General features: G+C 38.2%; 1 protein-coding gene across 1 annotated transcript in view; it reads right to left on the bottom strand.

Moving 5' to 3' along the window:
- The window catches only part of LOC148155298 (nucleolar protein 4-like), a 40,362-nt gene that overhangs the window by 7,755 nt on the left and 9,758 nt on the right, over positions 1–22,849 (bottom strand). Inside the window, exons 3-4 of the mRNA XM_088013439.1 lie at positions 21,712–21,823; positions 18,592–18,710 (exon numbers count right to left, since the gene is read on the bottom strand). Of these exons, the coding sequence (XP_087869565.1) occupies positions 18,592–18,710; positions 21,712–21,823 (231 nt within the window). The remainder of the gene's footprint in view (positions 1–18,591; positions 18,711–21,711; positions 21,824–22,849) is intronic.

Here is a 22,849-nt window from a genome sequence, read left to right as displayed (position 1 = left end):
CCATGATAAATTGTTTATGAGGAACATTTCATAAATTTATGAAAGTGAGAAAGACGGCATGTTTAGTACGCTTTAATCCAACTGCGGTCCATTTGTTTAGAAAGTCCAGTTTGTTTTGGGGGTGTGACCAAAAAACTCAAAACCAAAAGCAGGAAGTACACTTTAGCCTAGCGCTAGCAGGAGAAATGGTTTGTGGTGTTTTACTGAAAACAAGAGAGAAATCATCCAACCGCTAAAATCTGACGTCACTCAATTTGTGTTTACATTTCGTGAAGCAGGAAGTTGCGCTCAGTGTCTTCAGAGGTTTTTCTGTCGCTTCCTTCAGTGGTTGTAGGTGCAGCTATTTTTATTGCCCTAAATTTAGCATTTATTGCTATTGTTGGTGTTGTTTACTACTGGTGTTGATTACCAAGGGTTAGGGTGGTAATCAAACACCATTTCTGTTTGGTGGTAAACAAACAACAGAAACGAAAAAAATTAGTTCAATTGGTGGTGAACTAATGTTGTTGTTTACCATTAGTAAAAACACCATTTATGTTGTTTCCCAATATAAATGGTTAGTAAACAATGGTTTGTATTCGTTAGCTAATCAACATCATTAGTAAACAACCGCAACAATAGTAATGCATGCCATATTTCAAGCAGTGAATGTAGGATTTATTGTGTTAATGTTATATTTAATGGCAGTTGGTGACATGGGCATTATGGGCGACCACCCAGGGCTTCATCTTGTCCGGGACGGCATGAGGCCTCAGCTTATTGTGACGTTTGAGCTGGTAATGATGCTTGTTAAATTTATTTCAGCTGAGTGTTTGAGAAGCAGTTCTTATCATATTTCACATTTTACTGCGTCATGTAGCGCGGGTCGTGGTCTTGGTCTTTGACTTGGTGTCGGGTTAGGTGGGTTGACTACCACAAACACACACCCGTACGCACACACACAGGAAGTGGCGTATAAATCCAAACCCAACCTGGTGGATCTGGTGGTAAAATGTGAGGAATTTACGATCAGGCATTGAGAAAGACACAGACAGGTATTGAGCTTTACAGGACCCCTCATTCAGGCTGCATCTCTCTCTCTCAGATTGATGAGGGGGGAGATATTGATAAGAGGTGAGCTACACACACACACGCATGCATGCAGAGTGCACAAATTGGAGCAGGCCAAGGAGCTCCACTGCAGAATATCGATTGCTGAAAAAAGCAGCCATGAAGAGGATGTACGTGTGTGTGTGTGTGTGTGTGCGTGTGTGTGTGTGTGTAACCACTAAAACACTCTGATTTGATGCAGCACCCTCTGTAGCATCCAGAAACACAAAGAAAGGTTCTGGTGGTCAGAGCCGCGGTTCCGTCTGCCTGTCGGGTTATAAAAAGCGTCTCCAGCTTGAAGCACGGTGGAGGCGGCCAGCCATGATCGATACGCCGCTGCCGACCTTCACAGGATGAGGGCAAACATGACTTTGACATGAGGAGAGCAGGGAGCGAGTGTTTTGGCTCAGGCTGAACCCGACGCCGCGCTAATCGCCCGGCCCGCTGCTTCATTAGCCCAGAACTTATCGAGCTGAAGGTTTTTCTCTCCGCGGATTCAGAGGCGCTTTCTGTCGCGATCCGGCCGATCCATAACGTTTCTGTTCTCCGCTCGATTTTGGTCGGGAGCCTTTGATAAACGCTCTGCGGGAGATTTTTCAGTGCATAACCTGGAAATCGCTCTGATAATGTTTGAGTTCAGACAGAGCAAGAAAAAAAACATCTGAGTTGGTGATGAACGAAGTTTCTGAAAACAAAAAAATAATAATTCCTCTACAACATTATAACAAAGACTCAGCAGAGATTTAAGTTTTATTTTGAAGGAAGTGAAATCACTGATGGGTCAGGAAAAAAAACTGACTTTAAATTCAGATTATTCTTCATTAAGATACTGAATAGAAATTAAAAAATCATTAAAACCGGGGATGCAAATGATGAAAATGTTAGTAATTAATCGTCAATCTGACAATCAATTATTCCAACGATCAATCAGTTATTCAGATTAATCGATTTTTATGGCAATTAATTCAGTATTCTGATAAAAATCAATTATTTTCACAATTATTCAGCCGATTAATCTGATACAAAGTTGCCACTTTCTGCAGTTTTTACGTTTAACCTCTCAAGCCTATTTTGCACAATATTATAAATTGCAAATAAATATTTCAATAAATTTTTGAGCAAGAAAATAAACATTTTATTGTCTAAAATTCAGCATTCCTATAGTGAATGGTTGATCATTTGTAGCAACATGTGAAAAGCTCAGCTTTCTTCTCATCATATCAACACAAACAAATCTGATTATTGTAAAACTATCAATAACTGAACAGAAAAAGGATCTTAATAGCAGATTTTTACAGAATTGAAGCTAAAATTATCGCATTTGAGGAGTTTTGGTTAGACATTTTTTAATCTTAAATGCAAAATGTACATATTTATAGTACAGTTTTGGTTTAATTCCTGCTCTGAGTGTGTTGATATTTCAGTAAACTGGAGTCTGAATATTTAACAATTAATATACAGAACTAAAATAGGTGACAATTATTTAATTGATTAATCTGATTAATCTGATTAGTCGTTTCAGGCCCAAAGAAACAAGAAGGTGAGTGATAAGAAAAAAGGTTATTGCAAACAGCTTGTTATATTTTAAAGGTTTTAAACTATATTGTTTAAAGTTGTAACAATAAAGAGGAAATTTGAGAATCTCTGCATTTTCTGCATCTGTTCAGGTCAAAACTGTCTTTGGAAAAGAAACAGAAGTAGAACTTCGAGTTCAGATAATCTGAGACTTTTCAACATTTCAAGTTAAATCAACAACAGAGGAACAGGAGAGGCATAAAAATGAATCTCTACACTTTAATGTGAATCTCTTCACTTTAGTAGATATGAATAAACTCTGGATGTGAGTAAAACTCGGATCTGCAGCAGAACCAGGCGCAGCTACGATTACACGACTTCAGCAGAACATCCAACACAGCCACACACTGGATTAAATATTCTCTGATTAGCTAAAACAACAAGATGCAGGTCATTACCCTCCGAGTGTGTATGTGTGTGTGTGTGTGTGTGTGTGTGTGGTCCATGAACGCGTCGCGGAGTCAGAACAGTGACAGAGAGACTGCTGTATCTCTGTAAACACACACAGATCCTGACCTTGCCTTTATGTAGAGTAAGCAGGTCAGGTGTGTGTGTGTGTGTGTGTGTGTGTGTGTGTTTTATCCTTTCTCACCTCACAGTGTAGTGAGGGTGAATAATTCACACCAGCTCTGTTTAATCCGCTTTAATCCAACTACAGTCCGTTTGCGAAGAAGTGACCAAAAAAAGTCGAACTCTGGTCAATCTGCAAATCTACGGCTCGGTTCAGTTGAAATAAACTCTGGTGTGGATCTAATGAATATGCAGAACGGAGACCACTCCAAAAGCAGGAAGTGGACTACAGCACAGGGCATTCTGGGTAAATACAACCAAAGTCAGCACTAGCAGGAGAAATGGCTTGTGGTTTTTAGCCAAAGAGTAAAGAGAAATCCTCGAACCGCTAAACTCTGAAGCCTCTCCATTTTAGTTTCCATTTGTTGAAGGAAGTTGCACTCAGTGTCTTCAGAGGTTTCCTTTCTTGGTGCAGCGTCCCCACAGGTGAGGAGGGGAACAGGTTGCTCAAAAAGTTTGGTTGGTTTGACAGCAGCTGAAAATGTAACAATAGCTGCATTTATATTGACATCACTTGATGTGTTTCTATTGACAATAAAATTACGCAAATTGGAATTACAAAAATAAATTGTCTTAATGGAAACAAGCCAAGGTTTAAAACAAATTCTTTTTGGTTAAGTTTTTGTGCTAGGTTGAGGTGGGTTTTTAGGCTCTATTGAAATTTTTGTATTTTGCAAAACTGCAATGGAAACACAAGAAACGAGTCACATGATCAACAACCGGATGTTGCTGCAGGCGGAAACAGCAAAGAAGAAAACAGGAAGTAGTAGGAGGATGATGGCACGTTGTATTTTTTACTAACGTATCAAATAAACAAACTTATTCATCTGTGATTTTAATTACCTTTCATATTTAATGAAAACACCGCAACTGCAAAATTGTGATTTTTCTACATTAGCGGAATATCGGCTAAATTTTGCTCACATTTCTAATGGAAAGGCAGCTACTGTTGCTACTTTGGTTCCCAATCAAACGGCTCTACGTGCTTTTTCAAGACGACCAGAAAGTTAAAGATAAAAAAAAATTAATGACTAGAATAGTAAAATGAATGTACAGCATGTCATTTGATTTTTATCCGTCTCTACCTTTGCACCGACTATAAAGGACATTTCTGTGTATAAATTATATTTTTTCAAAGTAGTGATAAATAAATGGATTGAAAACAATGTTCCAACTTTCTCAACCTTGGTTAAATAGTGACTCATAAAGAGAGTGAATTATTGTAAAGTGTTAAACAAACAAGAACACTACGGCTTTATGAAAGGTTTCCATACAGTTTGACATAATAGGGCGTGGAGAGCAAAGAGCAAACGGGGATGTTGAAGTCGAGAATGAAACGTTCTCTACCGAGTTCTCATCTAACCACCAAGTTAGTTTTTTTATGCTTATTATTCCTAAGGAAGCAAATCTTACAAAACATGAAGTCGTAAAGTCACAATGCCAATACCTCAGAAATGAGAAATAGATCTGTGCATTGAAATAAATAAAACGGTAAACTATTTACCAACAAAAGACTACAATGATTGAAATGCAAAATAGAATAATGTAAAAGAAAATGACATTTAAATTATAAAAAGTACAAAGAAATAAAATTTAATTAAAAGAAGCCAATTTTTGGCAATAACATCATGTTTTTTGGTGTCTGGAAAATGAGAAGTTTCAAAAACCTCCCGATTATTAAGTCACATTTGATATCGGTGCGCCGTTACCTAGCAACCACAACAGAACTCCGCCCGCTACCTAGCCACCCGGCAGAGTTCCAACACTTTTGGTCAGCTGTATGCGCTGTACAATGGCTGCTGGAAAAAAAATGTTTTCACTACAAAAACATTAGATTCCAGTGTAACTATCTTAATACACTTGAAATGAGATGAAATTAACTTACAAGCAACTTTTCAGCAAAAAATATGAGCTTGTATGTTAGTTTTTATTATTTCAAAGACAAAACTAAGTGATTATTTCACTTATTAGCAGTACTTTTTTTGTCAATATTAAGAACCTTTTAACTTAAAACAAGCGGCTATTTCAAACTAGAAAGATACCTGTAAGTTAGTTTTGTCTTTTTTCAAGTGTACTAACACTAGACACTAGACCAAAAATACTTGGTAAGATTTTGTGTTTTCACAGTGTTGTTATTGACATAGGTCACTTGCTGAATTCTTGTTGGTTGTGCAGGAGGTTCCACTTCTGCTTTTCAAAGCTGCACGGTTGAATAATTGTGCATCTGTTTGCGGACATTTTCATGTACGAGTGTAAACACTGAGCTTAGGGGGCATGGCCAGCAGCAGATTATTTGGATTTAAAGTGACAGAGACCCTAATACAGCTCAACATACGCAGAAGTGAGCCGACTAAAGCCCCACAGAAAATGGGGAACGTTTTGTGTAGTCTATAGACCTATTCTAACCTGTTCAAGCAAGTGTAATAGGTCACTTTTAATGACTTTATAATCCCATAAGCCATAATAAAAAGTGGTTTGAATCATAAGCTTGTAGAAGTTGTCCAACCAATCAAAGGGAGCAACTAGTTGGTGAACCAGTGGAGGAACTCGGCTACGTCAGGCAGCCTGTGACCGGTCAGCCCGTCACCCCCGTCCCAACAGCAACAGGGGCACAGATAGTGGAGATTAGCGGCGTGTCCAACACTCTGCGCACCACTTAATCCGGTCAGTCACAAATCTGCCTGAAGCACGACGATTAACCCCTTTCCCCTCCAGGAAGCAATCCGAGGAAAACATGGCTGGGATTAGTCCAGGCAAAGGTCACGGTTGGACCATGTTGAGGTCGCCCAGCAAACGCCGCTGAGCTCCTTCGAGTCGCTGCTCAACAACCCGACGCTCACCTCAGAGCCATAACGGAGCTGAACCTGAACGCCACGCTGCTGTTCTGTAAACTGACACTGAATTACCCTTAAACTGTCGTTATCCAGGGTTTACACAGATAGATTGGGTCAAAGGACGCAGAACAAATCTCCAGGCTTAAAGCTCCTCAGACCCATTTAGAGTCCTTTATCTAACTGCTTCAGTTTCAGGGCTGATTTAACCTCTGCTTGTTTCAAACATGAGAGACACAAGAAGGACAAGTTTAAAGAAACACCTGCAAGAGATAAGAGAGAATAGAAAAATTTACATAAACTACTGACTCTACAGGAGACTCCAAACCCAAATCAAACTTTCTCCATCTGAACAGAAACAAAACTGAAATTATGATCTTTGGACCTAAAGGGGAATGATCTAGAGTTAAAGATCTAGAGTCAATGCACAGCTTCAGTTATTACAGCTGGAAAGCAGAGATCTGGCTGAAATCTGGACCTTCAGAGCCACATAAAGATGGTTACAAAGTTGGACTTCTATCGCCTGAAGAACATTTCCAGAATTAAAGGACTAAAGTCTCTGCAAGATCTAGAGAAACACATCCATGCATTTGTCTTTAGTCGCATCAATTATTGCAGAGCAGAACAGTGTCTGGTTCTGCTCTGCATCTCCAGAACCAAACATGAAGAAGCAGCTTTCAGTTTCTATGCACCACAAATCTGGAACAAACTTCATGAAAACTGCAAGAGACAAAACACTGAGTTCCTTAAAGTCAAAGGTAAAATCCACCTGTCTAGAGTTAATAGTAACTGAAACACATTTTCCAAATAATCAGAATCAGAAAATGCTCCCATAAACTGATGGGTCTGCGCCTTACCAGAGGCACAAAATCAAATTTCAAAGTCCAGAGAGGGGAGGATGTGTGGTTCGTGCTGGTTTACAACCTCTACTTCCTGTTTGTTACAGCGTCAACGTCTGACGAAATCATGTTCTGCGTAGTCTAGATCTAAACATGGCTACTTTGGATTTTCTTTTCTGCATCATTTTAAAAGTCTGCTCTAAATTTGCATAAAAATTAAATGATATGCATCCCCTGAAATATTTATCCAATATCAAAATTGGAATGAAATCTAGATGAGTTGTTTTTATTTCTTTTTTGAGACATTTTAGTTGCTCACTCAAAATTTGCACATTTAAATGACATTAATATTTAATTTTGTTTCTTTTTGTAACATTTTTAAAGTTCTCAGATTTGCATGTCAATTGGATGAAAGCATAGTGACTGATTAAATAATTACCACTTTATTTGTTACCTTTGAAGCAAATTCCTGCTTATATTTTCATTTTCTAATTCTGGAAACAATATTTCTATATCTTCGTGTCCATTTCAGAGTCAAATAAGGAAAAAAAAGTGGAAAATAAAAATAACCAGATGCATATAATCTGAACTCTGAGGGAATTGTTTAAAACGTAAGGAGGGAGAAAAGCGAAATCGGGACCTGCAGACAGAAATAGAGAGCGCCTCCCATCCAGAGGAGCGAGGAAGAGGATAGAGAGGAAGAGGGGATTAGCGCTCCATCTTCCTCGGCCTCCTGTCGTGCTTATGGCCAGGTCAGGGAAAACCAGAGTTATTTTGGAGCGGAGGGAAGCCGAGTCGATCCTCGCATAGGGATTTATCTGAGGAGCGTCTCTTCTCGTCCTCCTTAACGGCAGGGAGGGGCACTTTAACCCTTCGTGTGCCGCAGGGTTTTTATATCCCCAAGGCCGGCTGGAGCTTCATCCCTACGCTAACACAGGAGCCTCCACTCTGAAATCAAACCTGAATTCTCAGCTGAATGTGCTAACTTCACACGTCAATATTCAGACGCCTGAATCAGCAGAACTTGGCGTTTGACCTTCGGTTGTAAAAGTGGCAGATCAGAATATTCACCACAGAAATGGATCAAACGTTTAGAGTGGCAACCGAAACATAAACACAGAGAAATGCTCGTTTATACCAGCAGGGAGCCTGAAGTTGGTCGGCTCTGCCGTGTGGACAAACACCTCTCCTGCCTAAAGTCACGGAAAAGTCGCTGAAATGACTGAATTTATCAGTTCTGGATAAAATTCAACACCTTGGGATGCAGAGCGCTGCTATCAGGAGGGGAGTAAGAAAAAGGATTAAAGGTTTTCCCTCAGAAAACTAGCTAAACATGTTGGTGGAGGAGTTTGTGTCAAAAAAAATTAAACGACAGGAAATCTGAAAACATGAACAGGTAATTATGCATTACTGAAAGACATGATACTAAACCACCAATTATAGAGTACTAAAAGAGGCAAGTACAATAAAATATAACTAAAATAAATGCATTTTTGCACTTTAGCTAAACAATAATTAATTAATAACCCAGTAGATCTTACAGTAAACTATGTAATGTTGGTCATATTTTAAGAAATATGGACAATGCTGAGTATTTTTATGCTTGAATAATATATTCTTTGGGTAAAAATGTATTGTATAAAATGTTCTTGTATATTCCTAAATCCTCCCATTTGGTTTAGTAAAGCCTACCGCTTGGTGCAGTATTATTAGCAGTATTATTATTTATTGGTTGTTATTTATCCAGGATTTATAAGGAATACTCTGATTGAATGAAAAACACCGGTCTATGATTGGCTGGTAGCCTTCGCTAAGTTGCTAGCGTGCCAGGACACCTACTGAGCGAGCATGTGAGGTGTAAACACACAACGCACAACATCTCTGTTCACAGATATGTATGTGCTCACATCAGTCAAATTTGGAGAGAAAAGGTTTACTTTTATCTCCCAATTCTGACTTTTTTTTTCAGAATTATGACTTTAAAAGCCCACAGAATAAAATGTAAAAAAGTAAATTGCATCTCTGCCGTTATACCTGGTTTCTCCCAGGTGTCCACGTGTCTTTAACTCAAAATTCTAAGAAAAAATTAAAGTCTTTTTTTTTCACTTTTTGGCTTTAATGCTCTTCCATAGAAATTTTCTGATTATTTAGAGTCTAACAGAAACAGTTTCAGAACCAAAACAATAAATTAAATCAAATGGAATCAGGTCTTAATATGCAAGTTAAAAGGACAATGGATTTTAATCTCATTTTGACTCCAAATAATAAAAGAATAAGAATAATCTCCAAATTCTAATTTTAATTTGGCAAATCTGATTTTTTCCCCTCAGAATTATGACTTCAATATGCTATATAATCTCATATAAATCATCAGATTTATATAAAAAAAATTGTGTTCAACAAGTCACCTGTCTGTCATTAAACATGGTTTCTCCCAGGTGTCCATTTGTCTTCAAGTCAGAATTATAAGGGGGGAAAAAAGTCAGATTTAGTTTAATTTTTTTGGCCCTAAAGTTCTTTCATAGAAATCTGCTGGTTGTTTGTGTTAAATAGTTTCAGAACCAAAGCAACAAATTAAATTTCATCATGTTTTGTTAAATTGGCAGAAAGGTGGATTTTATTCTCATTTTGACTTGTTGCCTTCATGATATTTACATTGATTCAGCCGGAAACTAAAGACACAACACGCAGAAACACGCAAGCTGTCTGAATGCTTGGCACGCGGCGCCGATTGGTCCTCAGTGCGGGTGCTTGGTCATTCCTTAGCAACCACCCACCCATCATCCGCCCCGCATCCATCCACGGGCGCACGCGCATCAATTAAAAGCTTGCGCGGACGTCCCACGAACACACCGTGGCGCGCGCCGGAGCAATCCCAGAACAATGTGAGCACGCGGGGCAGCAGCACGCTCATGAATAGCGATGATGAAGATGATGATGATGAGCCCGGAGCCTGGCTGCCGCAGGACGGAGCGGCCCGGTGAACCCGCACATCGACCCGAGCCAGCAACAACTCCTCACGCAAACAAACCGGAGCTAATTACCGCTCTGTTTGCGGTTCTGGGAGCGATCCGAGCGGAACCAGCGGCTCAGTCACCGGCATGCGGGAAGCACCGCGACCGGAGGAAAACACTCCGGAACATACACTGATAAATAAATAATAAAGCGCATGCCGAAGACGCCTTCTTACCTTCACTTCTCCGAAATTACGATCATCAACCTCCGCCGTCTAATTTTATCTGTTTTTTATCTCTAAAAATGTTTATTCATTCGCTTTCTGCGGGTTTTTCCCTCTATAGTGTGAATTTAAATGGACAGTATATGCTGCTGTACACAGGCAGGGAGTGAGCGCACTCAGCGGGACCCTCAAGACTCTGTGGCAACCAGAGGGGGCGTGGTCACGGCTGATGACATCACGGGGGCGGGGTCAACACGCGGAGGGAGGGGGGCGGGGGGAGTTTATTTATCTACAAAGCAAATGCACGAGACTCACTCCTACAAGCTACTTCCGCTTTCCTTCGGTCCAAAATACAGGAGAAAAACAAACGGATCGAGGTAATTTATGGATAAAACTACTCAGATAAAAACAATTAATTTATGTTATTGAGCAAGATTTTTTTAATAGAAGTTCATTTTTCAAAGTCATATATTAATAGTTAATTTGTAAATGTCAGTTTCAAACTAAATATTTAATTACCAAACTAAATATCTAACTCCAAATTAAATATTTAGTTATCAAACTATGTAATTAGCTTGAAGCTAATATTTAACTAGTAAGCTAAACATTTAGCCCTACTAATTAATTAATTTGTTAATTCTTTCGGATTAGTAAAATATTTTTGAATTTGTACACTAAATATTCAACCTATACATTCATCTTCAAACTAAAATATTTAATTTGAGGCTAAATGTTTAGTTTAACGCATTGAGATCCATCTAAATATTTATCTTAACTAAATATTTAGTTTTAAGCTATTAAATGCAAAGCTGAATACTAAGATTATTAACTAAATATTTGGTTTAAAGCTAAATATTTAGTTTGAGGCTAAATATTTAGCTTTAAACAATATATTTATCTAGAGAGTAAATATTTAGTTTGAAGTTTGAGGTTTTGCTTCAAGCAAAAATATTTAGCCTGCTAATTTTATGTTGGCTACTTAGCTTCTTAACTAAATATTTGGTTTAGAACTAAATATTTAGTTTGAAGAAAATTTTCCACATTGGTGAACAATAAAACTTTTTAACTTTTTACTCTAAAATTATTTAACATGTTCACTAAATATTTAGTTTGAGGCTAAATATTTAGCTTGTTGAGTGAATACTTATTTCTAACTAAATGTTTCATCTTTAAAGCTTTTAGAGGTTAAATATTTAGCCTCAATTTCCAAATTTAGCTCTGAATTAAATATTTAATTTGAAATGTTTAGCATGCAAACTAAATATTTAGTTTTAAACAATTTAGTTTGAGGCAAAAATATTTTGCTTGCTAATGAAATATTTAACTTCACATTACGCATTTATGTTGTTAACCAAATATTTAGTTTTGCGCTGATTAGCTTAAGGGTAAGTAGCCTTAAGCTAAATAGCTAATCAATTTGCTAATTAAGTGTTTGGTTTAAAACTAACTATTTAGTTTGCAAATGGCTGCATTTTTGGCTTAGTTTTCCTTAAAAATGTGTCATATTTCTGCTCTGTGCATCTCTGGTTGCATTCATTTTTTTTAATCTTAACTTTTATTATTCCTATTTGATTATTAAAACCTCACAAAAGTATTTATTGCCAAGGTATAGTTGAAATAAAGAGGAAAAAATATTAATTTGTACCAATAAAAGAAGAATATTTCCATAATTTTTAAAGATACAGTAGGAACATGTTGGGAGGATATTTAACATTAGGATGGACCATTGTTCATTTAACTATGCACCACAGCTGCCCCCTACAGGCGGAGGGTGGAAGCACAGGCTTGGTTAAAATGAGTCAGTGCCCAAAAACAGTGAATTATGCTGCAGAATATTGGTCATTAGCAGTGAAATAAAAAGAAAAATCCCCGAATGGCCGCCTCTCTGGTGAGCAAAGACCAATAAAGCAGAAACACCATGGAAACAGAGCCGCACATTAAAGCTCCTTTGGGCTTTAAGTTCATCCACTGTTTCCCACCAACCTCTTCTGCACAAGTGGTAACAGTTTGTTTATCCTAATCCTTATTTCTGCATTTATGTTTCATCTGGTCAGGGAAGGTGAAGCGGTTTTACCTCCAGGATGGATCAGAAAGGGAAAATTCGCAGTTTAACAAAGCTACTGCTGCTTTTTGTGCCAGTAAACAGTAAATAAGAAGCACTTAGAGCACAGAGGGGATTTCCCTTGCATTACCGTTTCCATGGCGCTTCTGCTTTATTAGACGGAGAACACCGGAGGATCGCAGCAGATGGGTGCGAGGATATGGCGTGTCAAAGGTCACGCCCCTGGCGGAAACTCATCATTTTAGGAGGAACTTTTTATGACTAAAAACCCGCTATTATTTATCCAATTCTTAAAATCATCAAGTATTAATAGTAAAGCCGTGAAATCTTTCTTTTCTTGACGTTAGAACAACCGGAATTTATATTTATTGTGATTTGATTATACTCACTCGTTCTTCTCTTCAGCATCCTGCTGTTGTCTATGCATTCAACGCAGAATCAGAAGCAGCGCTTCGTAACTGTCCAGTCTGACCAATAGAAACGCTCGAACTTGCCCCCCATCGGCCAATAGAAATGCTGTTGCTAACGTCCGCTCGACATATAAAATGCGTTTTCCCGCCACCGTTCCCAGGAAGTCCCGCCGCCAGAGGAGCGGAAAACAGATTTACTTTTACGTAAAACTAATTTTAAAAAATCACTAAAATAAATAAAATCTTTAAAAAAAATTAAACTAGACAAAAATAAACTCTGAAAAAATAAAAATGGACAAAAATAAAAACAGAAAAAAAATTCTGTTTTTGTCAATTTTTATTTGATAAAAATTTGAAAAAATGAAATTTAAGATTTAAAAGTTTAAAAAATACTTTGAAATAATAAAATAAAAAAATTAGAAAAAGTAAAATCTAGAAGAAAAAAAATCTGAAAAAATACTAAGTTGCATAAATGTATGTTCAACTATTGCTGTATTTTACTCTCAAAATGCATTTTTGCTTTGCATGAAGGAACTTTACAAACTAAACGTACATTGGCCGTGGTGTATATTCGCGCTTCACAATTTGAAGATTTTTCTGTGAATCATAACTCCAAATTATTCATGGAAAATTTGCCTATTCACAGATTTTTTTTAAAGTAGAGCACATCAAAATATCTAAACAAAAATGCAGCCAAGTAAACTTTAATCCTGAGAAATTATGCTACTTGGTTGGCGTTTGCAAAGCAGCTAATCCATGAGCTCCATTTGTTTTCCTTGGTGCTGATTGGCTGTAGAGTGGAGCGAAGAAACACTATAGATCTTAGCTTGTACGCTAGCATCAAGACAGTTTCTACAGTGTGTATTAATGCACATTAATGTATGTTTGGTGTTCATACAAGTTTGACCTCTCAAAGACCAATAAACTTTAATTTAGTAAAGAACTAGAGGACTTTTCAAATATCCAAAATAAAACACAACCAAAAACAACAAATAAAACAATAAAAACAACACACAACCAAAATTGTAAATTCAATGGATTATGTGTCTAACAAAATCTGAATCATCACAATGAAAATGATCAGGCTCAATGTAATTTATTATGCAGTTAATTGATTAATTGCGACAGACTAAGGTGTTTGAATTATTAAGACATGTAGCTATCAATGTTGTCAGTATTGACAGATGGTTGTGGTTACAGGGATCCACTGTGTTCCTGTAATTTTGTTTCAGAGACTTTCAGCAAGACCTTAATCTAACAATGTGTCTGTCTCACCTCCACAGATACACACACATACCAACACGCATGCACACACACACACACACACACACACACACACACACACACACACACACACACACCCCTCCTCCCTAAATTAATGAAACGTCTTTCCTCTGGAGGTAGCTGCAGTAATAGGCAGACGGAGGGAGGCCACAAATAATAATGAAGCATGTCATTCTTTTTAATTCCTTCTCTGAACTCCCTCCCCCCACAAAAATAAACATCCCTCACAATCAGAGGCACATTTTCTCTTTTCTCCATCTCTTTATTCCTCTTCTCCACACCAGAACCTCTGCCCTGCCATCTTCCCTCTCTTCATGGTCTCTTCTCTCGCTCCTCAAACATTTCCACCCTTTCACCACATCGTCTGCATCCCCCCCACTGCCAGGAAGCACGCTGGCTAATTTCCTCCTCTTATTGAATTGGGACGAGGGGCGGATGGCAGGAGAGAGAAAGGGATGGGCCAAATGTTGGAGGCCTGGGATGTGTGTTAATGGGAAAAAGTGGAGGTCTTGGACACCTTCGGTCCATGCTGGGGTTCATTTTAGCTGCGTTTCTTCACGTTTGGACTTTTAGGAATTTCTATAAACTAAAGATGGAACTTTCTGCTCGGAAAGTTTTCATTACTGGTTGAATCTCTAAAGCATTTTTACAAACAAGTGAATAAATCCAAAATATACAAACATAATAACAATGCAAATGAAAAATAATGTGACAACAGAAAATAGAAGCAAATAGCAAAAACAACAACAGGCGTCAAATGCTGCAAATTCGTTCCACAAAACGAATTATGTGTTTTGTTCAGGCCAAACAGCATTCTGGGGGATCAACCTGTCAGCTAGCTAAGCTAGGGGGTGGCTTCAACTAATTCACTCACTCTTTGGTTACCTAGCAACAACCTGCTGGGTAACTGGAGCAGCAGCAGTTTAAAGTTTCGCCTCAAAACTGCTTAAAAATGGAAAACAATGTAGTTTAGAGAAAACTGGATAAAACAGGAAAGGTTATAACGACAGTTTGGCTGTATTGAAGATATTTAAAACAAAAAAATTAATAATTATCAATGTTGACTGATATAAAATGCTAATTTTGTGATATGTTTTTCAGCCATATTGTCCAGCTCTATATTACATATAGATATTTACGCACAGTTTGGAGTGGCAGTCTTAACCACTACATAACAATCTCACTGGGTGTTCAGCCTTACACCTGAAATGCTCAGAAAAAACATTCTGGGTAGATTTAATGGGCCAGGAAATTAACTTCCAGAGTAAAAAATTAAAGGCAGAAGTGAAAGCAGGAATGTGTCTTTCTCCTAGTGAGATATTCAGCTTTATCCTCACTCCCACATAAGAACAACTTTGACAAAAGATGGTGACCTTCCCTTGTTGAGCGCGCTCTGCACACTGGAACACACACTGCATGTTTCTGTTCGGCTGCGTCAGGGTGGACATGAACAGGCTGCACAGGGAGGCACATCCTCACACTGTTAGAGCTGCTTTAAGGTCACAGAAAAAAGACTTTCCAAGAAAAAATCCTGAAGGACGACTGCAGTCTTTAAAAATGGCTCTGATGTAAAGCTTAAATTAGTTTTGTAAGGATGAACTTTATCTGACTGAATATGAATATTTTCTACAGCGTTCACACAATTTAAGTTTTTGTGGGGGGTTTTATCACAAATGATGTCACAAAGTATCCAAATTAAATAATGTTCCACATACAATTTATAACTCAAAATATCAACATTTTTTAAATTTTTTCCTATGCTGAATTGCAAAAAAACACAAGATCTTATGAAGTACTTGGACTAGTTTCTAATGCAAATGTCTCAATAAACCGGAAATAAGACAAAACTTACAAGTATATTTTAATCAAGATAGGAGATTGTTTTAAGTCAGCAATTCAAGTACTTTTTATATTGATGAAACATTAAATGATGAAACAGACAATAGCTACCACTGCTGTTAGCTATCAAGTTGTCAACATAATGTGCTAAATCTTAAATGTATGCGTGATATATAAATTTAAAAGAAAAAGGGACACAGTGCTTTGCTACAAATTGTCAACACTACATCAACTAGATAACAAGAAAAGGAAAGTTTTAATAAAAAAATAGTGAGGGAGAGGGAAGTAGTTTAGTTATGCTAGCTTGACTATGACAAACTTAACATGTAGATGTGCTTTGGAATTCAGTGAGTTTCAATTCAGCTAAAAAATTAGAAAAAAAGGCGACTTAACACCAACCCTGACAGATCATCAGTAGAGCAAGTGATTAAATTAGCTAATCAGCCATCGCTGTATTAGCTTAGCTAATAGCAACGGTAGCTCATCTACCACCGCTGTGTTAGCTTAGCTAATAGCAATGGTAGCTAATCTACCACCAGTGTGTTAGCTTAGCTAATAGCAACGGTAGCTAATCTACCACCACTGTGTTAGCTTAGCTAATAGCAACGGTAGCTAATCTACCACCAGTGTGTTAGCTTAGCTAATAGCAATGGTAGCTAATCTACCACCATTGTGTTAGCTTAGCTAATAGCAATGGCAGCTAATCTACCACAGCGATCACTTATTAATAATCACAAAATAACCATCAACCTGAAAACATAAAACTATAACGGACTGAATGTTAGTGTGGGAAATGTTGGAGTGTTATTTGGTGTTGAATCCTGTGACATAAAGGTGTTGTGGTCAGTTGCTATGGCAACCAGTATGCGACTACGTATTATTATGTTTATACTTATATTGATACTTTTTATTATTACTTATTTTATTATTGTTGGAGCCTTGCAATAAAATTTCACTCGATATGTACATTTTAAAAGTACATAAAATCTGTTTATATCTGTTTATTAAACCAAACCTCAGAAATGGTCAGACTTCATTTAGGATGATTTAAAAAGACAGTAAAAGCAGAACTGGTCGGCTTCTCTCTGTAAATCAGACCATCGATCCAGAACATGTTCAGTTTATCAAACATGAGAAACATCCGACTCAGCTCAGGTGGTTCAGGTGAGTTTTCAGGTCAAACTGTGTTTACTGGTGGGAGATAAATGTAAGGGGAGGATTCTGGCACTGTTTTAGAGACATTTAATGTGTTTGTGTGTGTGTTTGTGTGTGTGAGACATGCAGACAGACAGGAAGACGTATCGGCATTCCAGAGTAAATTGGCACTTCGCTGTTCATCTCTCTCCTCGACTAATTAACTCGACGCTCAGAGGCTTCGCTTAATGGGAAAGAGCTCAACCCTCGCTTCCCCCGTATGACATCGCTGCTCCAACGCGCCAACACACACATGGCAACCGCAGCGAGTGTGTGCGGCGCGCTGATAGCCACGGAGAGCGGCGCAAGAAACGACAGCCACTCTGCCCTCTCCAACATGGAGTCCGGGTTCAGATGTGGGAGTTTTCAACATGTTTCAGGCAGGAAGTGTTTAACCGTCACCGAGTTCGGCTTCATAACGAGCAAACGGCTCAGAAAGATCCGGTTCAGATCCACGCATCACCTGCACAGACGCCATTTTATCTGGTGATCTATTAAAACAGCAGTCTGCTGTGATTTTACCCCAATTATTGTACATCTCTTTTTCCAAACAGAAACTTCTGCTTTTTTACCAAAAAATAGAGACCAAACAAAACACAAAATCCAACCAAGTATTGTTGCCTTGTTGCTATTGCAAATGTCTTAGTTCACTTTAAATAAGACAAAACTAACTTAAAAGTAACTTTTCAGCAAGACAGGAGTTTGTTTCAGGCCAATAATTCCTTAATATTGATTAAAAATGCCAGTTCCATTGGCAGATTATTTCATTTTTATTTCAGATTATAATACTCAAAGCCCAGGGTTATACACAGTGTATTAACTAAATATTTAGTTTACAACTAACCAGTTAGTTTGAGGCTAAATACTTAGTTTGATCATCAAATATTTAGTTTAGAGCTAAAAAGGTGCTTGCTTGCTGACTAAATATTTAGTTTCATGTTAAATATTAACTTGTAAGCTACATATTTAGCTTTGAACTAAATATTTGGCTTCCTAACTAAATATTGACCTTGAAGCTACATTTTTGGTTTGAAGCCAAGAATGCAACTTGCTAACTATATATTTAGCTCAAATCTAAATATTTAGCTTGCTAAGTATGTACTTAGCTAAACATTTAGTTTGAGGTCACACTGTTAGCTTGGTACCTAAATATTTAATGTGGAATGAAATATTTAGCTTGTGGCATATTTAGCTTGTGGCTAAGTATATAGCTTGCTAACTACATATTTATCTCACTAATTAAATACTTAGTTTAGCGCTAGATATTTAGTTTGTAGTTGGCTAACTTTGTATTTAGCTCTACTCTAAATATTTATCTAAAAGTCAAATATTTAATTTGATATTAAATATTTAGTTTCAGGTTAAATATTTATCTTGCTGACTGATGTTGATTTCTGTTCCTAAATTCTTCCTTTGGTATCTGAACATTTGCAACAAAAACAAACAAACAAACAAACAAACAAACATCAGTTTTCCAATAATTTATCTCACATCCTGTAAACTTTGTGTTTATGGGAAATAAAATACTAAAACTAACTCTGGATGACTAAAAACACAGACTCTTCTTTCCCTCCTTTAAACCAGCAGGAGTTTAGTTCCTTCCTGGTTTGACTCATCGGTCACTAACAATCCCTGAGTGGACGGAGGAACTTCTCTGACCTCTGACCTTCTCTCTGATTGGCCCCAACCAGAACCGGCGCCGGCGGGAACCAGAACCCACCTTGTTGTTGTTCCTGCTGCTGTTGAGGAAGTGCAGCTTCATCTGCTTCATGTAGGTGGTAGTGAGAGGAACATTGAAGTCGATGACCTCTGACACCAGAGAGCCGGGTCTGTCGTTCTCTGGTGGGAAAAACACGGAAAATTAACAGGCGGCCACAGAGAGAAACCAAACAGCTGCTCAGGACGCGAAACTAAACAGCACGAAGCAGAAAAACAGAAATGAAGCTTTTGTTTTAAGTCAATAATTCCTTAATGTTGCTGAAGAAATACCATCAGTTTATTTAAATTACAACGTGGAAAAACGTTTTGCTCTCCATCCGTCCATCAGTGGATCTGATGGTATTGTTCCTGCGGTCCGACCCGCTGCTGCTGGTACCAATTAACCAGAACCGGTCCGCTCCGATTGATGGCTTTTAATAATTCACAGCTGAACTTTACAGAAAGACCCTCTGCATAGAGAGGCGTGTGTGTGTGTGTGTGTGTCTCTGTGTGTGTGTGTCTCTGTGTGTCTCTGTGTGTGTGTGTGTGTGTGTCTCTGTGTGTGTGTGTGTGTCTCTGTGTGTGTGTGTGTGTGTGTGTGTCTCTGTGTGTGTGTGTGTGTGTGTGTGTGTGTGTGTGTGTGTCTCTGTGTGTGTGTGTCTCTGTGTGTCTCTGTGTGTGTGTCTCTGTGTGTGTGTGTGTGTCTCTGTGTGTGTGTGTGTGTGTGTGTGTCTCTGTGTGTGTGTGTGTGTGTGTGTGTGTGTGTGTCTCTGTGTGTGTGTGTGTGTGTGTGTGTGTCTCTGTGTGTGTGTGTGTGTGTGTGTGTGTGTGTGTCTCGCTGTGTGACTGTGTGTGTGTGGGAGGGGGGGTGTGGGGGGGGGTGTGTCTCTGTGTGTGTGTGTGGGGGGGGTGTCTCTGTGTGTGTGTGTGTGTGTGTCTCTGTGTGTGTGTGTGTGTCTCTGTGTGTGTGTGTGTGTGTGTCTCTGTGTGTGTGTGTGTGTGTGTGTGTGTGTGTGTGTGTGTGTCTCTGTGTGTGTGTGTCTCTGTGTGTCTCTGTGTGTGTGTCTCTGTGTGTGTGTGTGTGTCTCTGTGTGTGTGTGTGTGTGTGTGTGTCTCTGTGTGTGTGTGTGTGTGTGTGTGTGTGTGTGTCTCTGTGTGTGTGTGTGTGTGTGTGTGTGTCTCTGTGTGTGTGTGTGTGTGTGTGTGTGTGTGTGTCTCGCTGTGTGACTGTGTGTGTGTGGGAGGGGGGGTGTGGGGGGGGGTGTGTCTCTGTGTGTGTGTGGGGGGGGGGTGTCTCTGTGTGTGTGTGTGAACCCCCACAGTGTCTGAGATAATTAGCTGCTCCCTGTCTGAGTGACACACACACACTGTGTGTGTGTTTAAAACGCGCTGATCATTGCAGATATAAACTGATTCTAACGAGCACAGAGTGAAAAATCGATTTGATTGATTAATAAAAATTTATGATTGTTTTTCCACCAATGCTCTCAACTCTACACTGAAATGCAACGGTCAAACCAAAAGCTTTTATTTTAAATTAAATCTCATTAAAACAAATTTTTCTTATAATTTTGAGACTTTTTTCTGGTCAAATTGGATTTTTTTTTGCTAATACTACGACTATATTCTTGTCATTAAACATAAATTCTCGTAGTTCGGCGCTAATACTCCATCGTACAACTAAAAGAAGGAATAATTTAAATATTATTCCTTCTGGGGTCAGAGGTCATTTCTATTTTAGAAAAGAGACTGAAAAGAAAAACTTGGAATAAAATCAGAAAACTCTGATATTTTATTTGCGCCCAGCCTTTACTCTTATGAGCGCCAGACAAAACAACATCAGAAATACAAACTAACTCCTTGTTAAATTCCTCTGGAATTTTTATTTTCTGTGATTTTGTCCCGACGCCGCGCGTCGCTCCGACCCAGTGGAAAATGATCCTGTTTTCTGGCCCATTTTCATCGTTAAAGCCATTAATTAGGCTAATTGAGGAGAGAGACGGGACACTCCAATGACTCCTTTATCTAATGAGGGATGAGGATGCATGTGGGGAAGGAGGGAGATAATGACAGGAGGGAGGAAGAGAGAAACGGGAAAAACACACCAAGAGTCGCTGGAGGCCAGATTCAGGATTCAGGGACGGAAAAATGGAAAAGAGGGAAAACCACGAGAGACGGATGAGTTTAGAGAGGAAAAACTCTGACAAATGAGTCGCTACGGTGAGGCTGAGTGATGCAACAAAATATAGAACCACATTCTCCGCTTCGCAACTACTCAGAAACCTGACTGGAGCCACCGGACAATCCAGCAAGCTCTGCTGTAAGATGGAGCGGCGTCAGATTTTAGCGGTAAATAAACGTGACAAATCACAGACAGACACAAAATTATGTCGGCGTGTTGGAGCCGCTGCAGTTAGAACAGAAACAAAACGCGCGAGAAAAAAGTGGAAATTTCTTTTCTAATACAAACTCAAAAAGTCAAAAATTTGAAAAGTTTTAAGATTAATCTCAGAAATTTTCTGGAAAAATTTTTTTTTTTTTTTTTACTTTTCAAACTAAAAATCTTCAAAGGTTTTTCTACAAAATTTTTGTTTTTTGCTTATTTTATGAACTGATGTACTCATAATTACATAATTTTAATGCATTAAAAATATGATTAATTGCGTTATATTGTATTATTTTTTACAAACAAAGATTCCGTTAGGAACCTTTATAATGACACGTTTCTGGTGGGCCTGTAAATCTGACGCACACATTCACTAACAGCAGCAATGGCGGACAAAGCCACGTCTTTCGCCTCGTCGGGGGTAAATCTCTGCCTCAGAACAATCTGATTGGACGCTGAACGTCTAATGAGGGACGTTCAGCGTCCCTCATTAGACGTTCAGCACTATTCATGTGTTCATGTTGTGCTAACAGGAGTAGCTTTGTTAGCATTAGCATCCGAGCTACTGAAACCAAACATTACCAACAGGACATCTTCTGTTTCAGTGTGGAACAGAAAACAGACGTGATTAAATATTTTGTAAAGTTTTCATTTTTCAAGCTGCAGTGACGTGTGTGTGTGTGTGTGTGTGTGTGTGTGTGTGTGTGTGTGTGTGTGTGTGTGTGTGTGTGTGTGTGTGTGTGTGTGTGTGTGTACCTTTGTAATCCTGTCCGGCGGTACTGATGTGCATCCTCTTCTGACATTCGCCGCAGCTCATCAGGAAGCGCGTCACGGCCTCCCGGGGCAGGAAGGCATACGTCTCAGCGATCTGAGGCAGAAGATCATTTTGATGGAAAAACATCAAAACTTTACAGGATTTCAGTCGTTTTCACACAAAAATGAACCCAGAAAGGCAGAAACACAGGTGAGAAACGTCCAGTCAGTTTAGTCCAAATGTAAACCAGAGATTTCCTTTTTTCCCCCTAATATACAATCAATAGATAAAACATGTAGAATAAGTTTACCGCTACAAACTACAAAAATATTAAGATAATTCCAACATTTTAACAGCTGGAAGCAGAAAACTTATAAAAACAACTAGAAATGAAAATAAAGTCTAAAACTTTTGACTTCTGAAACTCAGAAAACTCTAGAAAATAATTTCAAAATTCGTGAATTTTTGACTTTTTGGGCTCAGAAATTTCCTTGGACTTTTAAAGTAAATTTTGGAGATTAACCTCAAAATTTCAGAATTTTTTGGGCAGAAATTTCCTTGTTTTTCCATCTACAATGACCCTAACATGCCGTAATAGATCAAATACAGAAGGAGTGAAACGCTGCACCAGATCTTTTTCTGTCTGACTCCCTCAGTCATTAAAATATATAATATTAAATAAATTGTTGATTAAGATAATTTCTTATATTCTTTTATGTTAGTTTTTATTTATTTAAAAACATTATTTACATTCTGATGACAAAAATCTGTCTTCTGTCACTTAATTGTTTATAGTGTTATTTATTTACTTTGAATGTATCTAAAATATTTCTAGACAGAACATATATGTAAAAATTGTAAGGTAATAACGTGTAGAAAAGTTATGAAGAGGAAGTAGTGAGTTTATTGTAAGTTCATGTTTTGACCAGCAGAGGGCAGCATGAGCAGCTGTCAGTGAAACACAGCGACTGTTGATGTTTATTTTAGGTATAAATATGCAAACTGACTGGATGAGTCATCAGCACATTTTACTTTAAATTATTACTGACATTAACTTTTTTCATTTCTCACAGTTAAGACATTTTCAGATTCTAAGCAAACATTTATTAAAGTTAAAAGTTTTCATCAGCAAGCATTCCA

Source organism: Poecilia mexicana, unplaced genomic scaffold (genome assembly GCF_051168715.1).
Source record: "Poecilia mexicana isolate PSO_F unplaced genomic scaffold, ASM5116871v1 scaffold_15, whole genome shotgun sequence".
NCBI classification, from domain to species: Eukaryota; Metazoa; Chordata; class Actinopteri; order Cyprinodontiformes; family Poeciliidae; genus Poecilia; species Poecilia mexicana.
The sequence above is the reverse complement of the archived record's forward strand: the minus strand, read 5'-3'. Positions and strand labels throughout refer to the sequence as shown.